We start from the raw sequence: 27381 nt of genomic DNA, 5'->3' as shown, positions 1-27381 counted from the left end.
AATAGCTTTTGTTTACCCAGCCTTTCCTGCACCCAGAGAGACTAGGCAGGTAATGATTAAGCACAGAACCCTAGCAGCTGACTGCCTGGGTTCACATCTTAGCTCTGCTTGTCACTGTGTTTCTGACTTTGGGCAAGTTACCTAACATCTCTATGCTCTTTCCTCTTCTGAGAAATAGGGATAATGCAACCTACCCATCAGGCTGGTGAAGGAAAAGGTAGTTTGATAATGTTTAGCACTAAGAACAATGCCTGGCCCATGTGGGTGCTCTCAAAGCCTTCACTACGAGTTGCCGCAGGAGCCCAGAAACCAACCAAGGTGTGTTTTTCAAACTGGCTCACTGAGGTATAGTTTACAGACCATAAAGTTCACTGCATATAAGGACACAATTCAATTTTTTTTTTAGCAAATTGGTAGTGTTACACAACTACCACCACACTCTAGTTTTGCAGCATTTCCGTCACCCCAAAAAACTCATTTGTCCCTGTTAGCAATCAATCCTTGCTCCCACCCCAGGCCTAGGAAACCACTGATCTGTTTCCTGCCTTTTTAGATGAGCCTTTTCTGGAGATTTCTGGCTTTCACTTAGCATGATGTTTTGGGGGTTCACCCATGTTGTTAAATGTGTCAGAACTGATTTTATTGCTGAATAGTATTCCATGTATGTACAGATTAATATCAAAATTTGTTTATCCATTCACCAATTGATAGGCTTTTGGATTATATCCACGTTTTGACTAATGTGGTAGGTGCTCTTGTGAACATTCACATGCAATCTGTGTATGGACCTGTTTTCGTTTCTCCTGGGTAGACTCCTAGAAGTGTGTGAATAAGGTAGATTTCTGTTCTGGCTCTTCAAAGGTGAGTTTTTTGCTCAGTGGAATTTTGCATGTGTAGAGATAATCCATGGAGATTGCTGCCTACTGCTCAGTTTTATAGGCACCGTCACTGTTTCTTTTGTGGAAACAAAAATTCACACTCACTTCTGGGAAACAACCTCTGGGGCCGTGTGTGGACACAGTTCACTGTGTTTTAAGGGAAAGCACACGCCGAGAATGGTTGGTTTCAGCCTGGCACCTGAGGTGTGCTAATCCAGTCAGTTACTCAATATTTATGGAACACTTCCTGTTCCAGGCCCTGGATTTCTCAGCTGTAACACAGATAACCAATATGTGCCTCATCCCTCAAATAGCTGACCGAACAGGGCCCAAACCCCATTTTCATGGTCCTACCTGTCCTACCAACTTTTTTTTTTTTTTTGCAATTTCTGGTTTTTCTTCCTCTAGATCCTGCCTGCAGACATTTATATTTGAACCTGTGTTCTTGGTTCCAGACAATGTGGGTTCCCACCAAAACCCACTTGCACCGAACCCTCACGGGCTTATTAGTAACTCTGTGAAAGAGTTGGCTGCAGTGGGTGGGGTGAGGGGTTTCTGGACCCCCTTCACATACCACTTAGCCCTCTCTGACTGGCCCTTCTGTTACCACTCCTCTGCTTTGCTCTGAACAAGTGACCCTTCCCCTGGCCCAGCAAACCAAGAGGGCGTGAACAAGCCAGTCCCGCTACCTAGCGCTTCTCCCAGGGAGCATTCTCCTCCCCTTCTCTGGCCCCTTCTGTATTTTTATGGTGTTTTCCCCAGGCTGCTAATTAATTAGCCTTCTTTACAAAGGCGGTGCTCTCACCTCTTCTTCAGGGTTGGCTGTGTTCATTTGTTTAGAACATTGTTCCGTCTCATAAATTGGTTGGTTATTAGACTTTTTGTTGGTTTATGACTACTGCATGGAAATTTCAGGATAGTCAAGCACATTTAGAGAAATTTGGTGACTGGTTGAAATAATTGTTAGGGAAGGATGCAGATGTTCTGTGTTCTAAGCAGGCTTGTTAACCAGATTGGAAATTACTGTTTATATCTCATTTTTGCTGCATAGGAGCTCGTTGAGTTAGAATAGTTTCCTTTTCTACTTCTGCTACTGTCAAAGCCTCAAGATGCAAAACACATTCAGTTTAGTTGAGCAGCTCCTGCAGTCTGTTCCCAGCACCAGCTATCTGCAAAGCGCCACGTTAGAGGTAAGCTGCTAACTTCCATACAGCCTACAAAACCCAGATGGCCTTCCCTATCTCCTGGAAGCCTTCTCTGACTGCTACCACCACTTTCCCCTTCCCTAGAGTTAATCTTTTCCTTTCTGCAAGTGGCCTGTGCATCCTATTTGGGCATTTGTTTCATACTGTTCGGTAATTTTTTAGCATTGGCCTCTCTTACTAGACTGCGCACTGAACCTCTGAGTCCAGGGACTGTGTCTCCTTCATGTTTGTATTTCCAGCACCCAGTGGGAGACTTTAATAGTCATTGGTAAAGTACTGAATGAATGAGGAAACCTTCAAAGCCAGCTTACATGAGTGTTTCATGGGGATTTGTTGAACAGAGATGCCCTGTCTCAGGGTCTCAGTCCCGTATCTCTCTCCTGTGCTGTTGCGGCAGCTTCCTGTCTCTCTGCTGCTGCTTTGCTCCTGCAGTCTGTTCCCAGCATGCAGATCCCATCACCCCTCTTCCCGGAAATCTCCAGTGTCTTCCATCTTACTTCAAGGAAAAGCTAGAGCATTCAATTAGACCCCAAAGATCTGACTCCCAGGGCCCTCCTGAACCCCATCACTTCTGACCCATAATATACACACTCTACCAAGCTACCCAGAAGCGCCTGCTCCCCCTGGAATGTACTCCCTTGTCAATTCTTCTGATCTAGATGTTCCTCTGCGTAGAATGTTCTTCCCAGATGCTTGCACGGCTCACTTCTTTACTTCCTCGTGTCTTTTCCCAGCTGCCACGATTTCAGTGATGCCTTATCAGGACATCATCTCTGCCAACAGTCTCACTTCATTCTTTTCTAGAATACTTACCACCTTTTAATGTACTATATATATTGACTTATCCATTGTTTTTGTCTCCCTCACTGAATGCAAGCCCTATGAAGGCAGGGGTTTGTGGTTCCTCTGGTTCATCATCCTTTCCCTCGCACTCCAGGGACTAGATTGCACGTCGTCATGGTGACAGCCAACATGCAGATGGTGTTTTTGTGTCAGGCGCTTTTCTGAGCACGTTATACATTATGATTAATAAACGGAGGAGGTAAGAGTCCACCAGGCAGTCTGAGCTCTGAGCCCTTATGCTTTTCTGCCTAGTAGCAAGTATTTGTTCAAAGAATGAAGGAATGAGTACTTATGATAAGGAGATAAGGCAAGCTGGCACTGCCTTATTAGCCTGTGCTGCAGTTGAATGAAACAGAGGATGCCCAGCCTTCTCTGAGCACCCAATGGGACTGGCACTTACGGGAGAGAAGAGGCTATGACAGGGGCTTCCATTTCAGTTGTGCCCTAAAAGCAGCTGGGCCAAAAGGTGGATCTTGTGGATGTAGGTGAATTATCATATGTAATCAGCCAACTCAACTTTTACCTCCAGACTCTTGCAGCAAAGAATGGTCAACCTTGGAACATTATCTTTAACATCTCAAAGTTCTTTCTTATCAGTCACCTCATTTTCTTCTCACAGGAATTAGATAAGGAGGGAAGAACAGATGGCATCATCCTCATTTTATGTGTGAGAGCAGGCAGAGCTGAAGAGACATCTATGAAGTCCCACAGCTGGGAGCCAGAATCCTAACCCAGATCCCCAGCTTTCTCCTGCCACCTTCAGGCCTCCCTCTGTTCAGTGTGATCATCTTTAGACTCTCCAGGTGGCAGCAAGCTTTGAGAAGGTCCTGCTGCTATTTTTACTATTCCTGATTCTGTTGACCCCCAGAACAGACTGCTGAGAGGATGCTAGACCATGCTCCTGGGGAGCACCAGAAAGGGTTCCTGGAGCTCCAGTGTTCAGCTGCAGGATTGAACTAAGCACACCCGTTGAGGGGGACCTTGAGAGGGGAGGCTGCTGTAGTTTACAAAGAAATGAACAAATAGGGCATATCAGCCCTGCAGTGCAGCTTTAAGGACATCTCCCATGGTTTGGGCCTTGCGATGCCATCCTGCCCTGCTGGAGCTGAGGTGCAAGATGTCCATTCATCTAGGGCTGCCCCAGATTCTGCAGATGTCTCCGATACAGTACCTTGGAAGCTCTACGGGGCACAGGCAGCTCTTCCAAGAAGGGCTAACAGGTGGAAAAGGAGCATTTATGGAGCACCTGCCATTTGCCAGCATTCTGCTCAGCTCCATGTCTTACTATCTGTTAGCCTCACTCTCTGCAGACAAGCAGGAGATGAGACCAGACTGGGTAACACGCCCAAAGCACCACAGTGGTGGGGCAAGGCTCCCAATCTGCTCCTTCTGACTTGAAGCACATTCCATCGCCATATCACTCATCACTTCCTCCTTGTCAAACAAAGCAAGACTCTGCACTAGCTTCAGGGTTTTGTTTTGTTTTTTGACACGGAGTCTCGCTCTGTCACCCAGGCTGGAGAGCAGTGGCGCCATCTCGGCTCATGGCAACCTCCGCCTCCCGGGTTCAAGCAATTCTCCTGTCTTAGCCTCCTGGGTAGCTGGGATTTCAGGCGTGCGCCACCATGCCTAGCAATTTTTTTGTATTTTTAGTAGAGATGGGATTTTACCACATTGGTCAGGCTGGTCTCAAACTCCTCAGCTCAGGTGATCCACACACCTTGGCCTCCCAAAGTGCTGGGATTACAGGCATGAGCCACCCTGCCCGGCCTCTAGCTTCAGTGTTAACCTTTGTGCTGCTTCCTGTACCCCATGAGGCTGAGCATGAATAAGAAGTCAAGTTCCTAAAGAGTCTTCAAACTCAGTAGGTACAGAGATACTGCCCTCAGCTCTGTTTGTAGATGTCATGTAAGTAGAGATGTTCCACAGTTTTCTTGCCAGCCATGAAAGCCTAAACAGGAGCTTTCAGCCTTCGTGGGTCTTCATTTCCCCAGCCTAATCCAGGACTGGGTCAAGCCAAATCCAAGGTGCAGAGAGAAACATTCCCACTTGGCTTCTTCTGATGTAAATGATGTGATCTGGTCTAGATTTCCCGGTTGACTTATCTTTTCTGTTCAGTCACATGATTTGGTGTATGTGGATTTTAAAACCTCTTTATTATAAAATTAAAAGGCTGCAGAAGTTATCCAGTTGCTCCTAAAGAATTACAGGTTGAGCGGGCTGGCATGGTGGCTTACACCTCTAATCCCACACTTTGGGAGGCCGAGGCAAGCGAATCCCCTGAGGCTAGGAGTTCGAGGTCAGCCTGGCAAACATGGCGAAACCCCGTCTTTACTAAAAATACAAAAATTAGCTGCATGTGATGGCATGTACCTGTAACCCCAGGTACTCAGGAGACTGAGGCAGGAGAATCACATGAACCTGGCAGAGGGAGGTTGCAGTGAACCAAGATCATGCCACTGCACTCCTGCCTGGGTGACACAGCGAGACTCCGTCTCAAAAAAAAAAAAAAAAAAAAAAAATTTACAGGTTGAGTATCCCTAATCTGAAAATCCAAAATGCTCCAAAATCTGAAACTTTCTGAGCACCAACATGACACTACCATGGAAAATTTCACACATAAAAGTACTTTAACTTTGTGTAATGCTCAAATGTGTTTAAAATATTTTTAAAAATTACCTTTAGCCGCCATGTTTAAGATATATATGAAACATAAATGAATTTTATGTTGAGATTTGGGTCTCATCTCAAAGATAGCTTATTATATATGTAAATATTCCAAAATCTGAAAAAATCCAAACACTTCTCATCCTAAGCATTTCAGATAAGGGATATTCAACCTATATAAACAAAGTTGCTTGCATTAGCCAACCAGAAAAACAACCAAAAAACACTTTACCTTTTCCAATGCCCATGCCCCCACTCAGCTCTGATCATCAGTAACTCCATTGATCACTGTGTGCTTTCATTCTTCCTGTCTGATGACAGCTGTCCCGATTGGATGGGCAGAGTGTCAAAGGCCAGCCAGCAGGTTTCCTGTCACCTAAGAAAGCAACGGCCACCAGTGATCACTGTGCCCCCATTCAGGGTCTCACAGGTTTGTACAGTCATGCTGTCAGCCTTAGTAGCAGCATTCAGACTCAAGTTACCTTGCGACCCATGGCTTAACAGGGGCCTGGATTGTGATGAAAATCACCATGAATATAAGGAGTCATTTGAGGGTCTTCTGTCTAGTTGTCTGTCTCTGGTGGTGCCCAGGGCTGTATGGGTCCTGGGGCACTCTGCTTACCCACTCACCCACTGTGCATCATTTTCAGAAGAGTAAGCTGCATCCTAATATCCCTCAATAATCCAATATGTTTCTTTTCATCTCTGAATTATTAGACCTTCCTGGAATTCTATTTGCAGCTGATAGGAATCCAAGTTCTAGGTTTCCTGCCAACTCTTCGGTGAAGCATTTTGCTCATTAACCACCAAAACTCATTCGGGCTGGAGTAGTCGAATCCCCTCATCATAGGAACACATGAGTGGAGGGCAACAGTGGGTTTGCCTGCCTTGTTGGGATCAGGATCCTTGATTTAAGGAGACTCTAAGAGAAGCTAGCACCAAGTAACCTAGTAGTAACCTACAGCTGCCTTTCTCAGCAGGCAATGCTTTTCTCAGCATTTCCTCCTTCAAGGAGATGGGAAGAAGCAATAACCCTAAGAAATCATCAGTATCATCATCTTCCTTTTTCTGATGAGGAAACTAAGGCTTCAGACTGTTAGGTATTTTGCCCAAAGGCTCACATAGCTGGTAAAAGCAAGAGGCAGGATGTGCTCTCAGGGCCAGCTGCCCACAGAGCCTTCGGTGGGTTTTGCTTTGCTCTTTCTTACTGTCTTTTGGCTCATTAAAAGTAACACAAAGCCGGGCGCGGTGGCTCACACCTGTAATCCCGGCACTTTGGGAGGTCGAGGTGGGCAGATCACCTGAGGTCAGGAGTTCGAGACCAGCCTGGCAAACATGGCGAAACCTCGTCTCTACTAAAAATACAAAAATTAGCTGGGTGTGGGGGTGCACACCTGTAGTTCCAGCTACTGAGGAAGCTGAGGCAGGGGAATTGCGTGAATCCAGGCGGCGGAGGTGGCAGGGAACCGAGATCGCACCACTGTACTCCAGCCTGGGCGACAGAACAAGACTTCGTCTCAAAAATATATATATACAAGCACAAGGTTAAAAAAAAAACAAAAAACAAAAATGGCAACAGTATGCCCTCCGGATGCAGCTCTGGGCCAGCCCCGGTTCTGGTGCTACACCCACCTCCATGCCAAGGGACCCGCCTGGCAGCATGAGACCCTCATATCCCTGTGGTGGCATTCCACATGACAGGCAAGGGAGGGACAGAAACATTTCCTCGGCCTGCGTCAGTGCTAGGAGCCCTGGGCCCTGAGATTTCTGATCAACTCCTCCTCCACACAGATCTGGAAAGGAAACGTGAGGAAAAGTAGGATACTCTAGAAGGACACACATTGAAAAGTACATCTCCTTACCACTCCTGGTGCTGGTACTCCATGTTACTTCTAAGGGGCAGTCCTCCAACCCTCTCCTCACCCCTGAGTCCTCCTTAGACCTGCTGGTTTCCTCTATTCCCTCTAGATCCCAGGGTCAACTGGCTCTGCCCCACTCGGAGCACTTAACACACATTCTTGGTAGGGGGTGCCATATTCCTGCTCATCCTATCACATGCTACTTAGACTTCTATTTCTCTAGTTCTTGAATATACGAAATGTTGTACAGAAGATCCTCAAATAATGTCATTTTGCTATAATGTTGAGAATGAAGAAAGTTGATTCCTGGCCGGGCCCACTGTCTGTGTGGAGTCGGCCCATTCTCCCTGTGTCTTCATGGGTTTTCTCCAGGGACTCTGGTTTTCTCCCACATTCCAAAGCTGGGCACCTGAAGTGAACTGGCGTGTCTACATGGTCCCAGCATGAGTGAGTGGGGGTGCGTGTGAATGCACCCCGCGATAGAACCGTGTCCTGTCCAGGGCTGCTTCCCGTCTGGCACCCTGAGCTGCTGGGATAGGCTCCAGCCACCCTCAACCCTGAGCTGGAATAAGAGCGTTCGAAAACAAATGAATCGATACAAATTATTATACAATAAAACTTCATAAAGTCTACGATAATCATACACATGCAAGAAATCAGAGAGAAGGGAACAGACCAGCTGGTGGAGGCAGGCCTGATTGCGGTGCCATGTTAGTGATTGATTGATAGTGAATTATGAGGTGGGAGGAGGCACTTCTTACGATTTTCACTTCGCAAATGTGTATTCCTCGATTGAACCCACCACCACTACAACTGCTGTCACTCACTGATTCACCAAAAATTGAGTAAATAATTTATCTTATTTGTATTTATTCATCTTTCTTAAATGTGTGTATAGCTCACATTTGTTTCAATGTTTAATATTAGAAGTGTTTTGGGTCTTTATTTAGAAGTTTGGTGATGTTTTTTGACAAGAAATGTGCCATAGGAACTTAACTCTTGTTAATATCAATTAGCCTGTTGTAAAATTGGTTTCCTTATATTGTCATTTCGCTTAACGTTGCAGTTTCTGAGAGACTATTGACGACACTAAGTGAGGACTTACTGTGCTTGTTTTCAACCAACCAGCACTAAGTCCCTACCAAAGACACAGCACCATATGAGGTGGTGTCAGAAGTGTCTGCAGTCTCCTTGGCGTGATCTTCACCTCAGCGTCAGAACCTTGCCATTGAGATAAAAGTAGCGCTTATGAAACAGTGTCGTATTAGGTAACTGCCAAGATAGGGTAGACACAGTGCCTTTGGAATCAGAGAAGAGAACAGACCAGCTGGTGGAAGCTGGTCTGAAGATGGGCCTTGAAGAGCAGAGGCTCTAAATAGCCTGGCTGCATAAGTGTTGATGGTGATGATTGAGAATAGCCACCCTTCACAGGCAGGTGTGGTGCCAAGCTCATCACAAGTATGACCTCTCATCCTGGAGCCCTTTGTGGAAGGCACTGCTGTTGGTCCCTGTCTTGAGGTTGAGTAAGCTGGTGGTTAGGGAGGTCAAGACCTGGGCTGAAGGCATATTCCAGCTGAGCCCCAATCCAGCCCATCCATGTGGCTCCCAACTCTTCCCCATCCCTGTGCTCTCCCAGTGTGCCGCCTCCATTGCTAGGGTGGTTGGCAGGGCTGGGGATCCCCAGCTGTATCCTTGGACCTGTGGCTGATGGCTTCATTGTCGTTCTAGGACTTCTGCCATGGGCAAGTGATGTGGCCACCCCTCAGCGCCCTACAGGTCAAGCTTGCTGAGCCCGGGCAGTCCTGCAAGCAGGTGTGCCAGGAGAGCCAGCTCATCTGCGAGCCTTCTTTCTTCCAGCACCTCAACAAGGACAAAGACATGCTGAAGTAAGTGCCCTGGGGTGGGGGTGGGGACTCAGCCCCTAGACTCCAGCTGGCCTTGTTGGGTAGTCAGGTGAGAGGTACAGGTTTCCTCTTCCAAGCTACTGGGCTGTGGGGATAAGGTGTGGGAGGGGAGTAGGTTGCAGCAGGATCCCCCTAGAGAGTTAGCCCAGTGTTGTTACTGTTCCTGTTGGGTGAGATGAAGTCACCTAGCATGATGATGTGTTTAGAATTTGAATGGGAGTGTTGTATTTGCATAAATAAAGCTGTATCTGGGTTTGAAGATTGTGGGAGGTGTTCAGCTTGCTAATGTTGACCCCAAGAACAGTGGGAGTAGAGGTGGGCACAGAGCCACAGGTATAGATGGACCAGCTCCTCAGACCCCTGCTGGCAGCCAGGCCCCCAGCAGAGTCTGAGCAGTGCAAGGGGCTGGTGGCGAGTGACATTGTTCAACCCTGGAGTCAGAAAGGAATGAGAAACATGGAGAAGGAGCTGGCACAAAACTGCCCACAACAATCTCCAAAAGCAGCCTTCCCCTGCGGCCTGTTCCCTTTTGCACTTTCTTGTAGGTCACTGACACATGGTGCATCTCAGGCCCCAGCAGACCTGAGTCTGCGGGGTCTCTTGGTAATGAGGCAAGTGTGGCACTGGGAATGCTGGCCCAGGGCTGCACAGGGGAGGCGCCTTCCTTGAATTTCTTACCTTGTGCTTGCATTACTTAGTGGCACCTTTCCTTTCCCTTTGCATTGGCATTTTGAGTTGGGCATTTGCAGTTGCCAAATTTCCATGTGAGGTTTCTTCTGGCCTCTCACCCATGATCTTTGACAGGCCTGAATCCATTCTCTCAATTTTTATCACAGCCCACCGTAGTCCACATATTGCATAATTATCTAGCCTCCCCACCCACCCACCACCTTAGTAGCTCTGATTAGGTGTTTTCTCCAAGAGACTAGCCTACAAATAATAAGACCCTGCTGTCCCAACTCCAGATATTCGATCTAGCAGGTGTACCATTCCAGGCTTAAAGAGGATGTTTAGGAAGTGGAGTGGACCTGGGGCTCAGGGCTCACGTGGACCTGGGGCTCAGGGCTCACCTTTCCCTGTTCAGGCTTCACGCCCTGTGAGTGCTGTTGGCCATTGTTGTTATTTGTGCACCATGGTCTGAGTTGGCCTGTTTCCTGTGAGTCGTCTTATCCTTAAGTGTGGTATAAAACCCTTTGTAGGGAGATTGTGTGGTCTCTTGTGTCCTGCCTGCTGCAGGGAAGTTCTCATGAGTAGGGGTGTGAGCTATGTTTGTTTTTGTTTGTTTGTTTGTTTGTTTGTTTGTTTGTTTTGAGACAGGGTCTCTCTTTTGCCTAGGCTGGAGTGCAGTGGCACGATCTTGGCTTACTGTAACCTCCACCTCCCGGGTTCAAGCAATTCTCACGCCTCAGCCTGGGACAAATAGCTGGGACTATAACTGCACGCCACCATGCCCAGCTAACTTTTGTATTTTTAGTAGAGACAGGGTTTTACCATGTTGGCCAGGCTGGTCTCAAACTCCTGGCCTCAGGATGCCCACCTAGGCCTCCCAAAGTGCTGGTATTACAGGCGTGAGCCATCGTGCCCAGCCCTGGTGATGCTATTTTTTTCCTGGTCTTTTTATGAGAAGACCCAGGCACAGAAGCTGCCCTGATTCCACCATGAAAACAAAAGCATAGGCCAAAAGTGGGGGCTCGGGGCAGCACCCTGCTCTGCCACCAGGCAAGCTTTAGGAGGGGGCAGTGGTCCGGGATGTCTGGAAAGCCTGTGATGGTACTGGAAGTTTCCAGTTCCACAGCGCAAATCTTGAATTGTAGGGCCCTGTGAGGGGCTTTCCACATGCTCCTTTTGCATATAGCTCTTGGAGTAAGGTGGATTCTTGAGAACCCTGAGTCTGTCTGCATCAGAAGTCAGAATTCACTAGTTACAGACTAGGGACTGTCGGCATAAGCCCACTTCTGGAAGAAGAGATACGAGAAGCCGCATCCTGGGAATGGGACCAAATGGGACTCCTGAACAGCACGGCTTCCTTCCTGGCCAGGCAGGAGTCAGTGCTCTTGGCCCAGGGACTGTGCTCAGGGTCTGGCTCAGAGGTAGCATGGGGCCCTACAAAGGCAGGCCACCTCCAGGCCAGGGTCCAGGTCAGGGAAGGCAGGAAGGAGAAAGAGCAAATGGCCACTTCCCTCAGTTCTGCCAGTTTTCTCATCTGTAAAATGGGGATATCCTAGGTGATGGGTAAGATAATGAACAGCCCTTGCCAAAGACAGAGTAGAACACCCCTTTCTTCCAGAGAGCTTTGGGCAGTGGAGTAGGCCCGAGGCCACTGAGCCAAGACGGATAAGCCAGCCCCAGCCCTGGCCCCTCCCCACCTCCGTATCCATGCAGAGTTCACAAGAGCAAAAGGACTTGGCGTGGGGCTGTCCTGAGGCCAGGCCCTGTGCCATGGGATTGCTGGACCCCACCCCCACCTCCTACCCCACTGTAGAGATGCGGGCTTTCTTAGCAGGAGGCTAGAATGAATGCTAATTTTGCAATAAAGCTGTCTGATATTAATTCTCTGAACATAAGAACCCTGCTGAATAACTTGTTCATGCATTTGTAAATACTGATAATGTTGTAAAACCCCTGCTATCTGGCAGTCTATTGAGTGCCTCCTCAGTGTGGAGGTGATCCTGGCCCATCCATATTCATAGCCAATTAGCAATTAGCAGTTCCTGCAAGCCAGTGCTGCCTTTGCCATCTCCAACTTGGAGCCTGCTTTGAGCTAAGTTTAAGTTCCTTTTTCAGTCTTTGGGTATCCATAGCGTTTAAGAACCACCTGTCCTCACTCTATAGTATGACTTTAGTATATCACATCAGGGGAACCCTTTGGAGCGTCCTGTGTTGTCTTGAATCAGGGCCATTCAGGAAACCAGCCTCGAGTTCTTGTGCATGCAGGGTGCAAGGGCGCAGTTGAGAACTGAAGAGGCCACCGCAGAGCACGCATGATTCAGGTGCGACCCACATCCTCTGGACAAGTCTCCTCCCAGACTGGGGTGGACACTGGAAGATGCAGGCTCCAGGAAGTGCCAGGGTCCATTCCAGTGGGGCCCAGTGGAGAGGACCTCAGTTCCATACACAGGAGCATGTGTTGCTGCCCAGTTTCTAATTTTGCTACCTCTTAAAGTTGTTTCTTCTACAATGTTAAATTATTGGCAACTGGGGTTGCTCTGTGCAAAGAATTCTAAGCAGTACAGTCTAGACTGAGTGCTTTGGTACCTGAGAGAGGGAAGGTGACCCTTAGTAGGCCACCTGCTCAGCCCCGCACCATGTTGCTGGGGAAGACAGTGACCCCAGCCCCATCAGGCAGGGCCAAGGGCAGAAGTCATCCAGGGACTCTGGCACGACCCTGAACTTTTTGGTAGAAGGTTCTGATTTGGTAATACTCCTGCTGCACTCAGAGCAGCCCAGTGGAGTCTTTGCCAGGTGGGACCTGGCGAGGCAGAGCTGGAATGAACAGAGCCCTCAAGAGAGGGGGCTAAGGGAGGGAAGGCACTCAAGGGAAGGGGCAGGAGGGAGGGGCGGGAGCAGCAGGTGAGACAGCAGCACTCGCCTCCTGTCCAGCGCATCCTGTCCTGTGCATTATAGGTCTGTGTCAGGAAGGGACTGGTGACTTCTCAGCCCAGTGCCTGTGACTTCAGTCACAGTGTGGCCAGCCCCATTGGAGGGAGGCTTTGCCTTTTTTTATTCTTCAAGAGCTATAAACTGTAAACTGAGACCTGATGGGCCCAGAAACTTTAACTACCATCCTGTAAGAAACTAGGAAGAAAGGAAAGGAAGATGGCACACTGCGGTGGGGTCTCTGAGCAAGAGGATGTGCTTGTTTGTGAGACAGACACTGCAGGGACAGAGAGGCAGACATAGCACCATGCACTGCCTGGAAAGGCAGGGACCCCCTAGGGGTTGAGGATCCTGGGCTGCAGAGGCTGTGTGGTCTCCATGTGCTCTAGCGATTGGGGAAAGCTGCTTTGCCTCACTGATGACCTTTGCTCCCAAGGATAATGGAGTCACCTTCCTGACTGCTCAGGGCTATGGGATGGGCACATGCATGCCAGTAAAAGGGAGAGCTCCCTGGGGGCTTAGAAGACACTGGGGCCAGGGAGTTGGTTAGAGCCCTGCATTCCACAGCCGAATCCATCAGTTGAACCCTTGAGGAGCTGCCTGGTGTCGGGTCTCACCTGTGGCCTGGTGAAGTGTCTGCTGCTTGAGCACTCTGCGGTGGTCTCTGTGCATCACCCCAGGCGGGCTTCTGCTGCTGCAGCCTTAGCTGAATCCTGCTCACAGACACACGCTCATGTGTGCTTCTACCCCGGGAGATGGTGGCCTAGAGCCTGAGTCCAGGTGACCCAGGGAGCGAGCAGGAGGGTTTTTCATGGCTCCTGACAATTATATTCCTCGCCATGGGGTCTGAGAGTCGCCGTAGAGATTTCTATGCTCTGGTTAGCAGTGTGCTGGCAGATGGTTTAAGTAAAGCCACAGCAGCTGCTGTAATTCACCTAAAAAAAAAAGGTCATAAGTATAAACCTGTATCCCAAGGTCATGTTCCATATGTAAACTTGTCATTCAGAATTGAGTTCCAGATATTTTTCTCTCTGTTGTCCAGCTGAGGTATTCTGTGAAGGAGCTGGTAGCTGCAAGTCTCTGACTCATTTTTCCTTTTAGGAAATCCATAAAAATTGACTTCCTGCCCTCTCCCTTCATGATTCATGACCTTAACTCCCTGGGCATCACCATCTCCCAGCTGGCATCAAGAGCAGGGGTGGTGGGGTATTTAGGGTAGTTGCAGTGCTCTCCCGGTGACTGTGGGAGCAAGAGAAGAGAGTCCCGCTCTCCTGAGCAGGCCTGGGCTCCTGGTGCAGTTCACACGTGCAGGAGGTGCCGCAGGCTCCGGGGGAGGGAGGCCTGAGCACCAGTGACATGCTGAGTTCCAGAAGCAGTTGGGGCTTCAGCTGCAACTGAGCAGGAGCCAGGCTGATAGCCTGGGAGATCTCAGCAGAAGCCCCAGCAGATGTGCGGGGAATCGCAGGATTAATGTTGGCAAGGGGAGGAAGGCCCCAGGCAGTTGGTTAGCTAGAGAAAGACAGGGCAGGAGTAGGAGAGAAAATGATGCTTTACATACACATACACATATGCATACGCATGCACGCACACAAATGCAAGTACATAAGCATGCTCTACACACATGCTCATGTACACACACATATGCATACATACACATACAAGCCCATTTGGAAGCTTCTCAGAGGCAATGAGAAACCTCAGGCTCCCCATCCTCATCCCCTCCGTGTCAGCAGAAAAATGAGACTTCCATGAACCAAGTGAAATAGAAATGGTTGTTGTGTAAATTCATACCACTGGACAAGCAAGGGGGGAGGTGGTATAGCCCATCCGATGTCTGCCAAGGCAGGGTGATGACAACAATGACCACGATCCTGACAACAATGATGGTTGCCATTTATCCACTTACTTAGAGCTTGACTCTGTCACATGCTGTAGAAGCACTAACTTAATTCCTGCAGTAAAGAATTATTTATCCCCATTCTATGGAAGGGAATCTGAGCCACAGAGTGGCTCACTCATTTGTCCAGGGCCACACAGCTCCTAAAAGACGAAGCCAGGACTCAAACCCAGGTCTGCCCGTCCCCCAACATCACTTTCTCTGATATCAGATACAGCATGGGTTCCCACCTAGCATTCATGCAGGACACCAGGTGAGGCCACTGCCTCCTTCAGGAACCAAGGTGGATGGGAGCAGTCATCCCAAGTGGGAGGGAAAGATAAGAGATAAGAGGCCAAAACTGTTGGGAATGGAAACATCAGAATATCCTTGGCCCCCCTACGCAGTGGTCCCAGCCAAAGGAAGCAAAGCCACTAGGCTCCACAGCCTGAGACCACTCAGCTGTTGGGAGAAGATGGCAGAGGAGGAAGAGTGCAGGGCTGGGGAGAGAGGGCCTGGATTCAGGCCTTCTCTGCACATCCTGAAGCCTCAGTTCACCTTCCTCTAACGGGTTACCATTGCCATGGCTGAAGGGTGGCTGCAAAGACCCAGGGAGGTGATGCCCCAGGACAGCACCTTCTGTCTGATTGCTTTCCAGCAAGAGGCTAAGGCCATGTAACAGGAATTCTTTAAAGCCTTTAATTAAAAAGTTAAACATACTTAAGAAAGAAAACGTAAATAATGCTTAGCTTTGCCCCACTCTCACTTCTTGGAAGCAGCCATTGCTAAGGCATTAGCATGTAGCCATCTCGACTTGCAGCCTTCACCTCCCGTGTGCACACTGCGGGCTGATTCCTCTGTGCTTCCCATTCTGGGACTCACCTTTCCCCAGGATGACTCTCCTGCTCCTCTCTTCTCCCTCATTCTTTTTCAACAGCTGCAGAGAACTCTAAAAGCACAGAAGGGCCATGATTTATTTGGCCATTCCCTGCTTGGTGAGTATTTGGGTTGTTTCCAGTTTTTCTCCATTGCAGACAAAGCTTCACTAGGCAGCCTCAAACACACACCCCTGCACACACTCCCTGGTGCACACATGCCTTCCTGAGTCTAGATGCCTAGAGGTGGAGGATTGCAGACGAAGAGGGTGGGCACCATTTCATTTCTAAAGTAGGACAAGACAACTGAACATCCCCCCATGCCTCAAGATGGGGGCTCACAGGGCCAGTGACAAGGAAAGACTCTGTCCCTTCATCACCAACACTTGTGCCTTTCTCTTCCTCTTCAGGTACAAGGTGACCTGCCAAAGCTCAGAGCTGGCCAAGGACATCCTGGTGCCCTCCTTTGACCCTAAGAATAAGCACTGTGTGTTTCAAGGTGACCTCCTGCTCTTCAGCTGTGCAGGCGCCCACCCCAGGCACCAGAGGGTCTGCCCCTGCCGGGACTTCATCAAGGGCCAGGTGGCTCTCTGCAAAGACTGCCTATAGCAGCTACCTGCTCAGCCCTGCACCATGCTGCTGGGGAAGACAGTGGCCCCAGCCCCGTCAGGCAGGGCCAGGGACAGAAGTCATGCAGGGACTCTGGCAAGAGCCTGAACTTTTTCGTAGAAGGTTCTGATTTGGCATTGCCCTTCCTGCACTCCGAGCAACCCAGTGGAGTCTTCACCAAAACAAAACAAGAGCGTATGTCAGGCCAGGAGCCTGGCTTGTCCCTGGCACAACATCATTTCTGTTTCTCAAGGAGCAACTGTGGGAAGACTGTCACTGCAGCTGCTCCAGGGCAAAAGAAAGTCTCAAGAGTCCTTTAAAACAAAACAGGAGGAATTGAGCTGATGGGAAAGAACTCTGAATGGGAACATTCCTAAACCCATTAACTTATTTATTCGGGTGGGAGGGAGGGGACCACGGGAGGGAGAGGAGGGATTGATCACAGGCTTCTTTTATTTCCACTGTTAATCATCCACCTTCACTATACTGTTGTTCTGTCTGCTTTGGGCAGGGTGCAGGAGAGAGACCGTGTGCCGTGGGGCTGGTGGCCTGCTCAGGGACAGCCATGGGGACCTGGCAGCTCAAAACGGATGGCAGCAGAACAAAAGAAACTTTTGCTTTGGAAGCACAGCCAAACTCCCCAGGGCATCGTCATAGATGGCACCTAGAGCATGGGCTGCCTCAGTCAGGGGGACGTGCCTGTGTTGTCCAGAGAGCCCAGCCAGGGACGAAAAAGGAGATGAGGCCCCTTTCCTCCATGTCCCCATGCCCAGACACATACCTTGGCCATAATTTCTTTTAGAATCCCTTTGGGAAGGAAATACAGGATTGAGGGATTTTGGAGTTTCTGGTAAACTCACCCTCCCTCCAGCCCCGCTATGAGGAGGAAAGTAGAGATGAAAGACTCACGCTGTTCATGGACTTGAAGAGGATTATCTTTGAGCCAAGATTTGGACAGGAGTGAAGTCGGTCCTTAAGAATTTGTGGCACGACTGGAGCTGGGCTCCTGACAGGTGGGCTTGTGTTGTGTCCCCTCTGATGGCACCAAAGTCCAGGGAAGGGGGCTCTTGATGTCTGCTGGGGGAGTGGGGGCAGCTCAGGATGAATGCAGTGCCCTGTCCTGGCTACTCACCTGAGGGTGTAGCTCGCAAAGGTGGGAATCTGGTGCTGGCTTTTCCTTCAGGCAGGATCACTCTGACTTGTTGAGTAATCAGTCATCAGGTTGGCCTGGTCAGACACACTGGACCCCACCTTCCAAACCCTGGACCCCCCATGCTCTGCCTTTGTATAAGTTCCCACCCCACTGAATCATTGCTGCCATGCTCTGTACAAGTTTGTAAGTTTCTGAAAAGCCCCTGACATCTCCATGCTGATGCAAGTGAGACCCCTTCTGCCTAATGTGAGCGGTTGGCGTCCTCCACTTGGCCCCTGCTGGGCGCCTCAGTCGCTCAATGATGTGCTCTGTGCTGGGGCTTCCAAGCACCCTTCCTGCTAACAGAGGGCGGCCCAGTGGAGCCTCCGCTGGGCAGAACTGATGGGCAAGGCATAATGGCTGGTAGCTTTCAGAATGTGAGGGAAAGGAAGAATTCCGCTTCATGGGGACTAGAGTTAGTGTGGGGCCTTTAAGTCTGGGAAGTTACATTCTGCTTCTTTCTCAGTTGCTACACAAATGTGCAGCCAGCCTTTTTTCTTAGGCCCACTGAGATCCCTGCTCAGTGGGTCTCAATTGTATCTCCAGTCTAAGAGGAGGGTGGGGGGCACCCGGGGCCTCCTCCACTCCTTAGGTGGCCCCCGAGCACATCTGCCAGGGAGAGTACCATGGGGAGGCCTCTGCCCTGAGCATCATCACAGGGGCGCCTCCAGACCTGGCTGAGAATAGCCTCTGCTTGGGCCTAGGAAGAAGGGCAGAAGTCCAAAGGAAACCTTGGTGAGTGAGTGTGTGTGTGTGTGTGTGTGTGTGTGTGTGTGTGTATGAGCCTGTGCATTTCTTTAAGTTTAAAGCAAGGGCAGTTTCCTGCAGTAGGAGGGCAGATGACTGGCATCCTTGCTGTAAGGAAGAGCTTTTTCCTTGTGAATGGGCCTCTTGGCTGTACCCTAGGGTGTGGGAATTTGCTAGAGTTCCCTGACCTGCAATCCCTGGGCCAGTGCCGCCCTCTCCTGGGCTCTTCCAGGAGCATTGAACACTGAGGATGTCAATGCAAGTATCTGACCAACAGGGGGAGCCTGCAGGCCGAGCAAAGTTTAACCCACTTAGCCACTGCTACTTAAGCAAGGAAGCTGAAAGGTAACCTTAGCCCTGCCTTGTGTTCCAAAAGCTGCAAGGATCATTTGCTGGCTGTCCCTAAGTTCAAGGCCTCCCTACCTTCCCCTTCTTTTCCAAGTCACGACCCACCCTCCCCGGGCCAGACAGCCCAGAAGAACACTTTTCTGCCATTTAAAAATCCCTCTTTCATCCCCCCAGTCCAGTATTGAGTGGAAGTGCGCCGGAGTTCCACTGACAGGGCAGCTGCTCTTGGAGCAAACAAGCCCACACTCCAGTTGTTTAGGGCATTATCTGAAGAGTCAGTGACCCCTGAATGTGTACTGGCTCCCAGGCCTCCTCAGACTTGGCCCAGGTCTAGTCAGTGATCCTGGAGAGGAAACTGGGGAGGGGGCTTCCAACTGCCCTGCATGGAAGAGGAGAGGAAGGTGCCCCTGTGTGGGCTGGAAGCCTGCGGAGGTTTTGCCATTGCTGATCTTGATAGAATCCTAAACCGATTTATAGCTGATAACAGTTCCATGGGGAGAGAAATCCTAAGTTATGATTAATGTTTTTCCCCGCTATAGTATCTTGCCTGTTTTTTTGGATTATTTTCCCCATTGTGATCCTAAGCTCTTAAAAAACTTGAGGGAAAACATTTATCTAATTTACTAAAAGAGAAAGCTTTCCATTGAAAGGTAGATGCTTTGAGGAGTAAAAAGACTTCTTTGAATGCTGGTAAACACCTCATTTATTTTGTGTATGCAGTTTGATTTGCACATGTATAAATGGAGATGCCTTTCATTTTTGTTTGGACTGGGTTTGTGTCACTGCTCATTACAGTTTGCTTTTTTGTGTGTTTGCTGTGCGTTTGGAGATATTAGTCAGTTTCTTTGGTGATATTTGTTTCCTTGATGTGCCTTTTCGCCTTTCTTTGGGGTTTTTGGAATCCGGATGCTGTTGAAGGGCAATAGCAGACTCCTCCAGCTAAGAGACAGGACATGTTCTTGAGCCACTGTAGCTGTTCAAGCTGGACACCAGAAGCTCCCTATAACCCCCCCGCCAGGCCATAGCGTGTATGCCTGTGCACTTCCACCCACAGAGGAGGGTGTGAAGCCTTGAGAACCTCAAGAAAGGGCTGGATTCTGCCATACCTTTGGGTCTACCTTGGGACTGCTGGTTGCCAATGTGTCAACCAGCCTGTGTTCCCTGCCACCCACGCACTTGCTGAGGTGTGGCTGAGGCAGAATCATGTGAGTGGGTGCATCCAAGGAGTTCAGGGCCCTGCTTGGAGAAGAAATACTTTAGCATCATGAAAGGGAAAGAACGTGCACCCCTTTTTTGTTTCTTTAGTGAATGCAAGATTTAATAAAAGTGAATAATGAGCTTCCCCTTTGGGAGTGGAGCCCAGTTCAGCTCACTGACAGGGTTGACATCAGTATGATGTGTTGGACTGAAACTGTATGTCTGTAGGTAGGCGTGTGCCTTTTAGGGCAGACCACGGTGGCCACCCCATTTCTCCAAGGTGGTTTACCTAGCTTGTGTATATAATTAGACATTGCCACCCTCACCTCTGGCCAAAAATTCTTGATTTAAAAAGAAAAGTCTATTTTGTTAACGACAGGCTCTGTTGTATGTGTTACTATCCCAAGCCTGGATTATTTTATTTATTTAAAAGTATTTTAATTTCCATATTGGCTTTATTCTAATCCCATCCATCCCTGTGGGGCTGCAGAGCATCTTCATGTGAGTAGATGGATGGACATAAATAGATTCATGCTCATTTAGGAAGCTGGGAGTTTCGTGAAGCTGAGGGTGAGTTCCTGTGATTCTTGTTGGCTTCAACAAAAAGTGGGAGACCAAGTTTTTATAGCAAAAGACCAAATTAGCTGTAGAGTCTTGAATGCAGAAAAAAATTACCCTAGCTTTCTTAGCACTTAGGGTTTTGTGAGGATTCAGTGTTTAGCACAGTGCTTGGCACATAGTAAGCCCTAGTAAATGTTAAATATTGTTATTAGTGTTTCGTAAAACTTGAGAAATAGAGCTGAGCTCATTCCCTTCCTGTTGATTCAAAAATAATACCTACATGAAAACATGATTCCAAGTTGATTGAATGTTGTAGGAATTACTGGTTTAGAGTAGCCCAGTTCTCGGCCTACCCTGCTGGTTGGGATCTTACTGTATTCTTGAATGCACTGGTTTGAAAATATGCCAGACTTCAGCCCCCAAGGAAACAAGGCTGCAAGAATTTATGAACTCCAGCTGGAAAGGGTAAAGGTGACCTTTGGCTAGCCACATAGTGGACCTTACCCCACTGATGTCTTTCAGAACATTCCAAGGGTTTTCCTCAAGGAACATTTTTGAGCTAGAAATTAAAATGGGTTCTCTGGCAGACTGCACCCCTTGAGTGAAAGTTAACAGTATTCCTTTGAATGCAATAATAGAGGCTTTTCTGCGTTAAGGGGGAAGGAATGACCAATTGAACTTACACATTCCCCAGGCAGGTCCCTTTGCCGGCCCCTACAGGCTGGGGTGGCCCCTCCTGTCCTCAGGGATCGGACTCCCAGACTGGTTAGTTCTGCATGTTTCCATCAAATTAAAGGTTATTCCCTGGCCTCCTCCTGGAGAAAACCAACCCCACCCTGCCAGCTGGGGGCAATGGGGCAGGGATTTTGGCCTCTCAGAACAGCTCCTAGAGGCTGCTCATGACTGAATGTTTTCCCAAATCACCTAAATATCGGTTTGCTTTTTGTTTTGGGGGAGAGGATTTAGCCTCTTACTTCCCTGGTGGATTCAAAGTTTTATCTCCTTATCTCCTGCCCTGTCTTGGCACAACTCTGGATAGATTGCAGGTGTGGAATTTGCTGGAGTTTGGTGTCTTTTTCAAATTCCTTTGGATTCTGTTCCGCCAAATCAGCAGTCTCGTCCTGTGGATGCAGTGACTGGAATTTCCCATCTGCAAAGCATCTCTCTAGCCCAGATTTTGTGGAGCCTTAAGACACTCCCTCAATGCCACCCTGACCCCACGGCTGGAGAACCCTGTGCTTATGTGGTGGGCAGGGCCACTGTTGATGGAGGATGGCGGGGACGGGGTGGTGCTCAAAGGATCTGTGGTGCTGGAGGGCTAAACGCCTCTCAGGACAGCATGTCAGGAACCTCAGAGCAGCTTCACGTCTGCCAAAGCTGAGAGGGAGCGAACTTGGGAAGCATTTTGCTCATTGTCCTACCCAAGTTTTAATAGCATAATAGTTGATGCCAAAGGAGATGGTGACGTCCCTTCCACTGTAGTTGCTGTCACAACCTTGACGTCTTTAAGCTAATGGCCGTTTGCATCTGTGTCTTCAAACAGATCCTGGTTACAGCCATTTTGTGTGATTCACTTCGGGGGTTAAGTAATGCAGGATTCTGCAAACAAGGTGTCACCGTCCAAATGTACTGTCCTGGTATAGAGAGCACTGCTTTGTTTTCCACTGTTGTAGAGAAAACTAGGGAGAACTTTATTTTTCAATAAACTTTTCTTGTGTGACAGGTGGAAGTGATTTTTGGGGGGCGGGTGCATGCAGGGTCACCTCCAGAACAAAGCTGAGCTGCTGTCTAGGCGCGTCCCCAGCACACAGCTTCCCCTAGCTGTATTTCACGGTTTGCAGCACACTGTTGAAACTGCTGGTAGGAAGACAGGAAGGTATATTTAAGGAGCGCAGAGGGGAAGGTTTTACTACTGTGTATTCCTTCCCTTATATCACATCCACCGCTACTCATGTTAGCGCACTCTCCTTGTGCTGCCTTCCCCTAGAAGGAAATTCAATTAGAAAGTGAACTGCTAGATTTTGAGGAAAATCTTTAAGAATGAGCTAATAAAAATAGCTCTATAGGGGGCTGAGCACCAGCGACCATTGGACCTAGAACAGATTTCTCCCTTTCAAGAGCAGCTTTTGAGCCAGGAAGCAGTGAGCCATGAGCAGCTGGTTAGGCAAATGCCCTGGAGACAGGGAAGGTTAGTCCATGCCCCACCCAACAGTTTGTCTGCAGATGACACTGGCCCTCATCTGCATGGCCTCTCTGAAGCTGGCGGGCCTCCTGGCTACGGCCCAAAATGGACACCCCACACAGTTCACATAGCATGTTAGAACACAAGGGAAAGCCGAGTGCCTGCATTTGGGCAACGCTACCAGTGTCGCTTCCCCTCCCTGAGCTTCCATGATGTATATTAGACAGACACAACGAGAAAACCAGCAGAAGAGAAACCTACAGGCTCCTACACTTCCCAATCTTTCTTTAGTTCATGTTACATATTAACATCCCTTGACGTATTCCTCAGTACTGCTGGGGAAGCAACCTGAAAGCATGGTACTGGACCAAGGTTCCATGACCTCACAGAACAAACTCCCTTCACCGGCGTGGAGGGGAGACAGGGCCCCAAAGCTGCAGCAAGGCCATGGAGCAGCTGTCCCTCAGCTCCAGGTGCCAGGTGAGTGTGTGGCCCCTACCTGAGTGGTCAGAGAGGGCGGCCTGCGCCACAGTCCTTCAGGGTCTCCACGTTCAGCACCCCTAGGCACAAGCTTCCCCTCCCAGGTCATCCTTCAGCCACAGCGGAAAACCTGCCCATGACGGGTCTCCCCATGTGTTGGTGCCGCACGGTGACGACTGCCAAAGATTGCCTTCCCATGCCATACAAAACAGGTAAAGGTCTTTATTGGTCAGCCACTACTGCCCGGGCAAGCAGTGGTGTGAGAGGTACAGAACGGTGCAGGTTGGGGAACACTCTACAGAATCTAAACCTACCGTGACATCAGCTGAGAATGTCTTGTTCCTTACAGAGGGAGCGATCCATCTCTCACAGACTGTAATGTACCATTACCACTTAACACAGCATATAGATATATGCATATACGGATAGATTATATTTATTTATTACAAATAAACTGTAGTTTCACATCTCTCAAAAATGGACCCAGTTTTCACATGGATGTTCAGGTTCTGAATGTACAAGAAAAGGTCAATGTGCTTATTTAATTTGTCCATGCAAAGCTTATACGTATATCACTAAGTACTTTAAAAAATAGAATGGTCTCCTTTTGAGCAAATCTGTTTAGATTTAGGATTAGTAAAACAGTATGAAACTAATGAGATACACTGATAGAAATTAGGAAGTGACATACTGATGATTCTGGGTATGTAAAGGGTGAGGGGTACAATCTTCCCTTAAGACCTGCCAGGAAAGGAGAGACTTGGAACCAGGAGTGGCAGGGCCACCCAAGCTGGAGGAGGTGGGTCTGCTCAGTCCTATGCAGCGCAGGCTCAGAGCACCACCAAAGACCTTTCTGCCAAAGATCTCATCCTACCCATGAGAACCATCATACTCCAGAGACTAAAAAACGCCAGTCCCAGCTGGAGACGGGGAAGGAGGTCCATTCCTATGGGCATTGTCCCAACATGTTTGATGGGGGCGGCAGGTGATGGGGGCAAGGTAGATCCACCTGGCTGGGCAGACCTTGTCTTGTAATGACAAACCATGTGAAAGAAAACTTCCAAAAAGAAACCAGATGTTCAGTTAAATATTGGCACCCTTTGCCTATGTGGAAACTCTTCATCTCGATGGTCTCATGCGGATGCTGGCCCCCGTTCACTCAAACATCTCGTAGTGACGTGTCTGCCTCACCCTCGGCACCATGTCGATGAGGAGTCTGCAAAGACGAAGACAGACAAGGTCACCTCCATGGCATGGGGCTGGAGAGCTTGGGGAAGCGTATTTTCTTTTTTTTTTTTTTTCCTGAGATAATTCACATACCATAAAATTCACCCTATGTGACTCGGTGGTTTTTAGTATATTCATCCATTTGTGTTATCTCAGAAACCCCATGTCCACTGTACCATTCAATCCCCATCCTCCCCACGCCTGACGAGAAGTACCCTCCCTTCTGGCCTCTATGGATTTGCCTATTGATATTTTATATAAACAAAATCACGTAACAAGTGGCCTTTTGTGACTTCCTTCATAATATTTGAGGTCCATCTATGTTGGAGCGAGTATTAGCACTTCATTCCTTTTTGGGGGCTGAATAAGAGTCCACTGCACAGATCTACCACATTTATCCATTCATCTGTTAATGGACAATTGTGTTGCTTCTGCGTTTTGCCTATTGTGAATAACTCTGCTGTGAATTTCATGGACAACTTTCGGTGTGGAGGTTTGTTTCCATCCTCCTGCAGTGTATACCAAGGATTGGAAGTGCTGGGGCGAATGGTAACTCTGCGTCCATGGCAGCACCATCGTCCATTCCCACAGCCATGGATGAGGGTTCCACTTCCGCCACGCCCTCACCGACGCTGGCAGTTTTCCCTCTTTTTGATGATAGCCATCCTACCACCTTTCCTTGAGCAATGGAAGCATTTTAACATTTAAAAGCAGAGCACCCTTTAGAAATGGTTCTCTGAAAGGCCAGCTCCAGCCTGGGTGCTGAAGTCCGTGTCAGTGATGCCAGCACGGCCTTTCTGCACTGACTAGTCCCCTTTTGCAAGAAGTTCTCTAAGGCTAGGGATGCGGCCTCTGGCCAGCACACTGTTGCATCCCCCATTTGTGGCAGGAGGGGCTCCACTTGTGAGGAAACCACACAAAGGTGCTTCCCTGGGGCATCATGAAGACTGTCAGAGAGGAAGGAGCATAGATGTCAGGACACGAAGGGTCCTAAAGGCATCAGATGGAAATCAAGGAGTGCCTTTGTGGCTTAAAGACCTGATACCTCTTGTCCCTGCCTCACTTCTGTGCCAGCCCCAAGGATATCTGACCCCTGCTGGGTACTTTTCCAGTCACCTGACACTGGTCAGGCTCAGGAGGGGCACAGGTACAAAATATGACCTTCAGAAGCCTGTCATTTCCTGACTGGGGAAGGCGGTGGAAAAGGGACACTCCTAGCTGCCAGAAAAGCAAACAGGAAAGCACAAGAACCTACTTGACCCCATAGGCAAATATGGTGAGGCCGATCAGAACGCCTATGCTGCCGTCCAGGTACCAGACCGCCGAGTCATGCTTGAACACTTCCGCACTCAGAAGAATGGAGAAGCCCATCACGCCACCCACGAGGGAGTTAAACCCTGCAAAGGAAGTGGAGAGAGGCTAGATGGCAGTGCCAAGCAATCCAAGAAAATCACCCAAATGCCAGTCCTGCCTCCACGTAACTGGAGCATGTGCTGGAAGGAATGATGCCCAAAGCTCTCACGAGTGATAGCCACCACCTGGGCCCATCAAGTCTCTGCTCAAATGTCACCAGATACCTCCCAGAATAGAGCCGTCACCCCCACCATCATTCTGTACCTGCTTTATTTCTCTTCTGGGAACTGACGCCGTATGTGGTTTATAGCTGGTCTCGCCCGCTAGAACGCAAACCTCCTAGAGGCAGGGGTGTGGTTTTCTGTTGAGTCCACAGTCCCCAGGACAGTTCCAGGCTCACAGTAGACATTCAAATACTTGGGGACTCATATCTGAGTGTCTGCTGGGCCAGATTCCGAGTTGGGTGTTCAGGACGTGTGGTTACCTATAAACTTTCTCAATCGTGTGACGTCACATTATCATCATCATCCCTGCTTTCCGATGAGAAAACTAAGAATGAGGTTAAATACATTCATGGAGATTATCCAGATTGAGAAGGGCTGGGATTCTACCCCAACCTGCATCCTTTCCCTCCCGAGTCTCCTCTAAGTAACCTGAGGTTTTTTCCTTTCCCTCCAGAAGAGAAATGTCAAGTCTATTATACTAAGTTTTTTGCAAAGTATTGGCTACATGGTTGGAGAAATGGCCATAACAACAGAACTGGAGCTACTAGATAGTGACTGCCATCTCCTTTCACACAGCAGCCCACTGGGGCTCCCAGCTTACATGTGATACTTCTACTTTACCAGCGCTGTCAAAGGCCACATGGGAAGGGAAGGGAATGGCTTAAGGTAGCTTCTAGGGTCTCCCCACGAAGGACACCAGCTCCTCCCCTGCCCCAACACACTGGTGGCCCCAAGAGAAGCTCCAGGTTCACGCTGCCCAAGGAGGCCCTGCTGGTAGGTTTGTGCAGGCCCGTAACCTCCCACGCCAGGCCCGGCTTCCCCTGGGGCAGAAGAAGATTGCCAGGCAGGGGTGACCTGAGCAAATCTACTTAGGATCCAAGGCAGGGGATCCAGTGGCCGCTCACAGGAATGGAAGATGAACCGCGGACCTGCAAGGGCACCCCAGGGACTGGCCTGGGCCCTGTGACGCACTTGGTGGCACGCCCTTCTCTCCCCTGTGCTCAGGACACCTAGGTTTGGTCGAGGATACCTCATATTCCCCACATCACATCCACCACCCACCTGTAACTGTTCCTGTAACAGGAACAAGGGCTGGTTCTTGCGATGCTCCTCCCTCCCTCCTTCCCAGATTGGATTGGATCGCTCCTACTGGGATTAACCCACCTTCCCATCCCCAGTGAACTCTTCTTCGACCCCACGCCTTCCCCATCTCCTACTGGCCTTCACAAAACCCGCAGAAGAGTCTGCCTGCTGCCTCCACGCTCACACCTCCCTTCTGCCCGGGTTCCCTCCTCCCCCAGCCCTTCCCAAAGTCAGTCATCCTCATCCTGCTACCTGCAGTGGTGACAGGCCCCTTTTCGGTGGGGGTCAATCCCTAGCCTCACACGCCCCCCAAGGCTCCTCCTGTCCCCTTTGCTGGGTCCTCCCCTGCATCCCCACCTGAGTGTCCCAGGCTCTGTCCTCTGAGCTGGCCCTCTGCCAATCCATGAGCCCTGCTCCCCTCAATTCCCAGCTTTTGTCCTGACCTTTGACCTCAGGCACAGGCTCCTCATGGAA

General features: G+C 49.3%; 2 protein-coding genes across 4 annotated transcripts in view; one reads left to right on the top strand and one right to left on the bottom strand.

Moving 5' to 3' along the window:
- Positions 1-22078, top strand: part of MGAT5 (alpha-1,6-mannosylglycoprotein 6-beta-N-acetylglucosaminyltransferase) — a 330207-nt gene extending 308129 nt beyond the window's left edge. For all 3 annotated transcript variants that reach the window (XM_034954099.3, XM_034954098.3, XM_063595173.1), the window contains 2 exons: positions 9181-9338; positions 16115-22078. In XM_034954099.3, the coding sequence (XP_034809990.1) occupies positions 9181-9338; positions 16115-16313 (357 nt within the window). In that variant the 3' untranslated portion in view covers positions 16314-22078. The remainder of the gene's footprint in view (positions 1-9180; positions 9339-16114) is intronic.
- Positions 21326-27381, bottom strand: part of TMEM163 (transmembrane protein 163) — a 257267-nt gene continuing 251211 nt past the window's right edge. The window contains exons 7-8 of the mRNA XM_034954103.3: positions 25503-25644; positions 21326-24236 (exon numbers count right to left, since the gene is read on the bottom strand). Coding sequence (XP_034809994.1) covers positions 24176-24236; positions 25503-25644 — 203 coding nt within the window. The 3' untranslated portion in view covers positions 21326-24175. The remainder of the gene's footprint in view (positions 24237-25502; positions 25645-27381) is intronic.

The sequence above is a fragment of the Pan paniscus genome, chromosome 13 (genome assembly GCF_029289425.2).
Source record: "Pan paniscus chromosome 13, NHGRI_mPanPan1-v2.0_pri, whole genome shotgun sequence".
Lineage (NCBI taxonomy): Eukaryota > Metazoa > Chordata > Mammalia > Primates > Hominidae > Pan > Pan paniscus.
The sequence above is the reverse complement of the archived record's forward strand: the minus strand, read 5'-3'. Positions and strand labels throughout refer to the sequence as shown.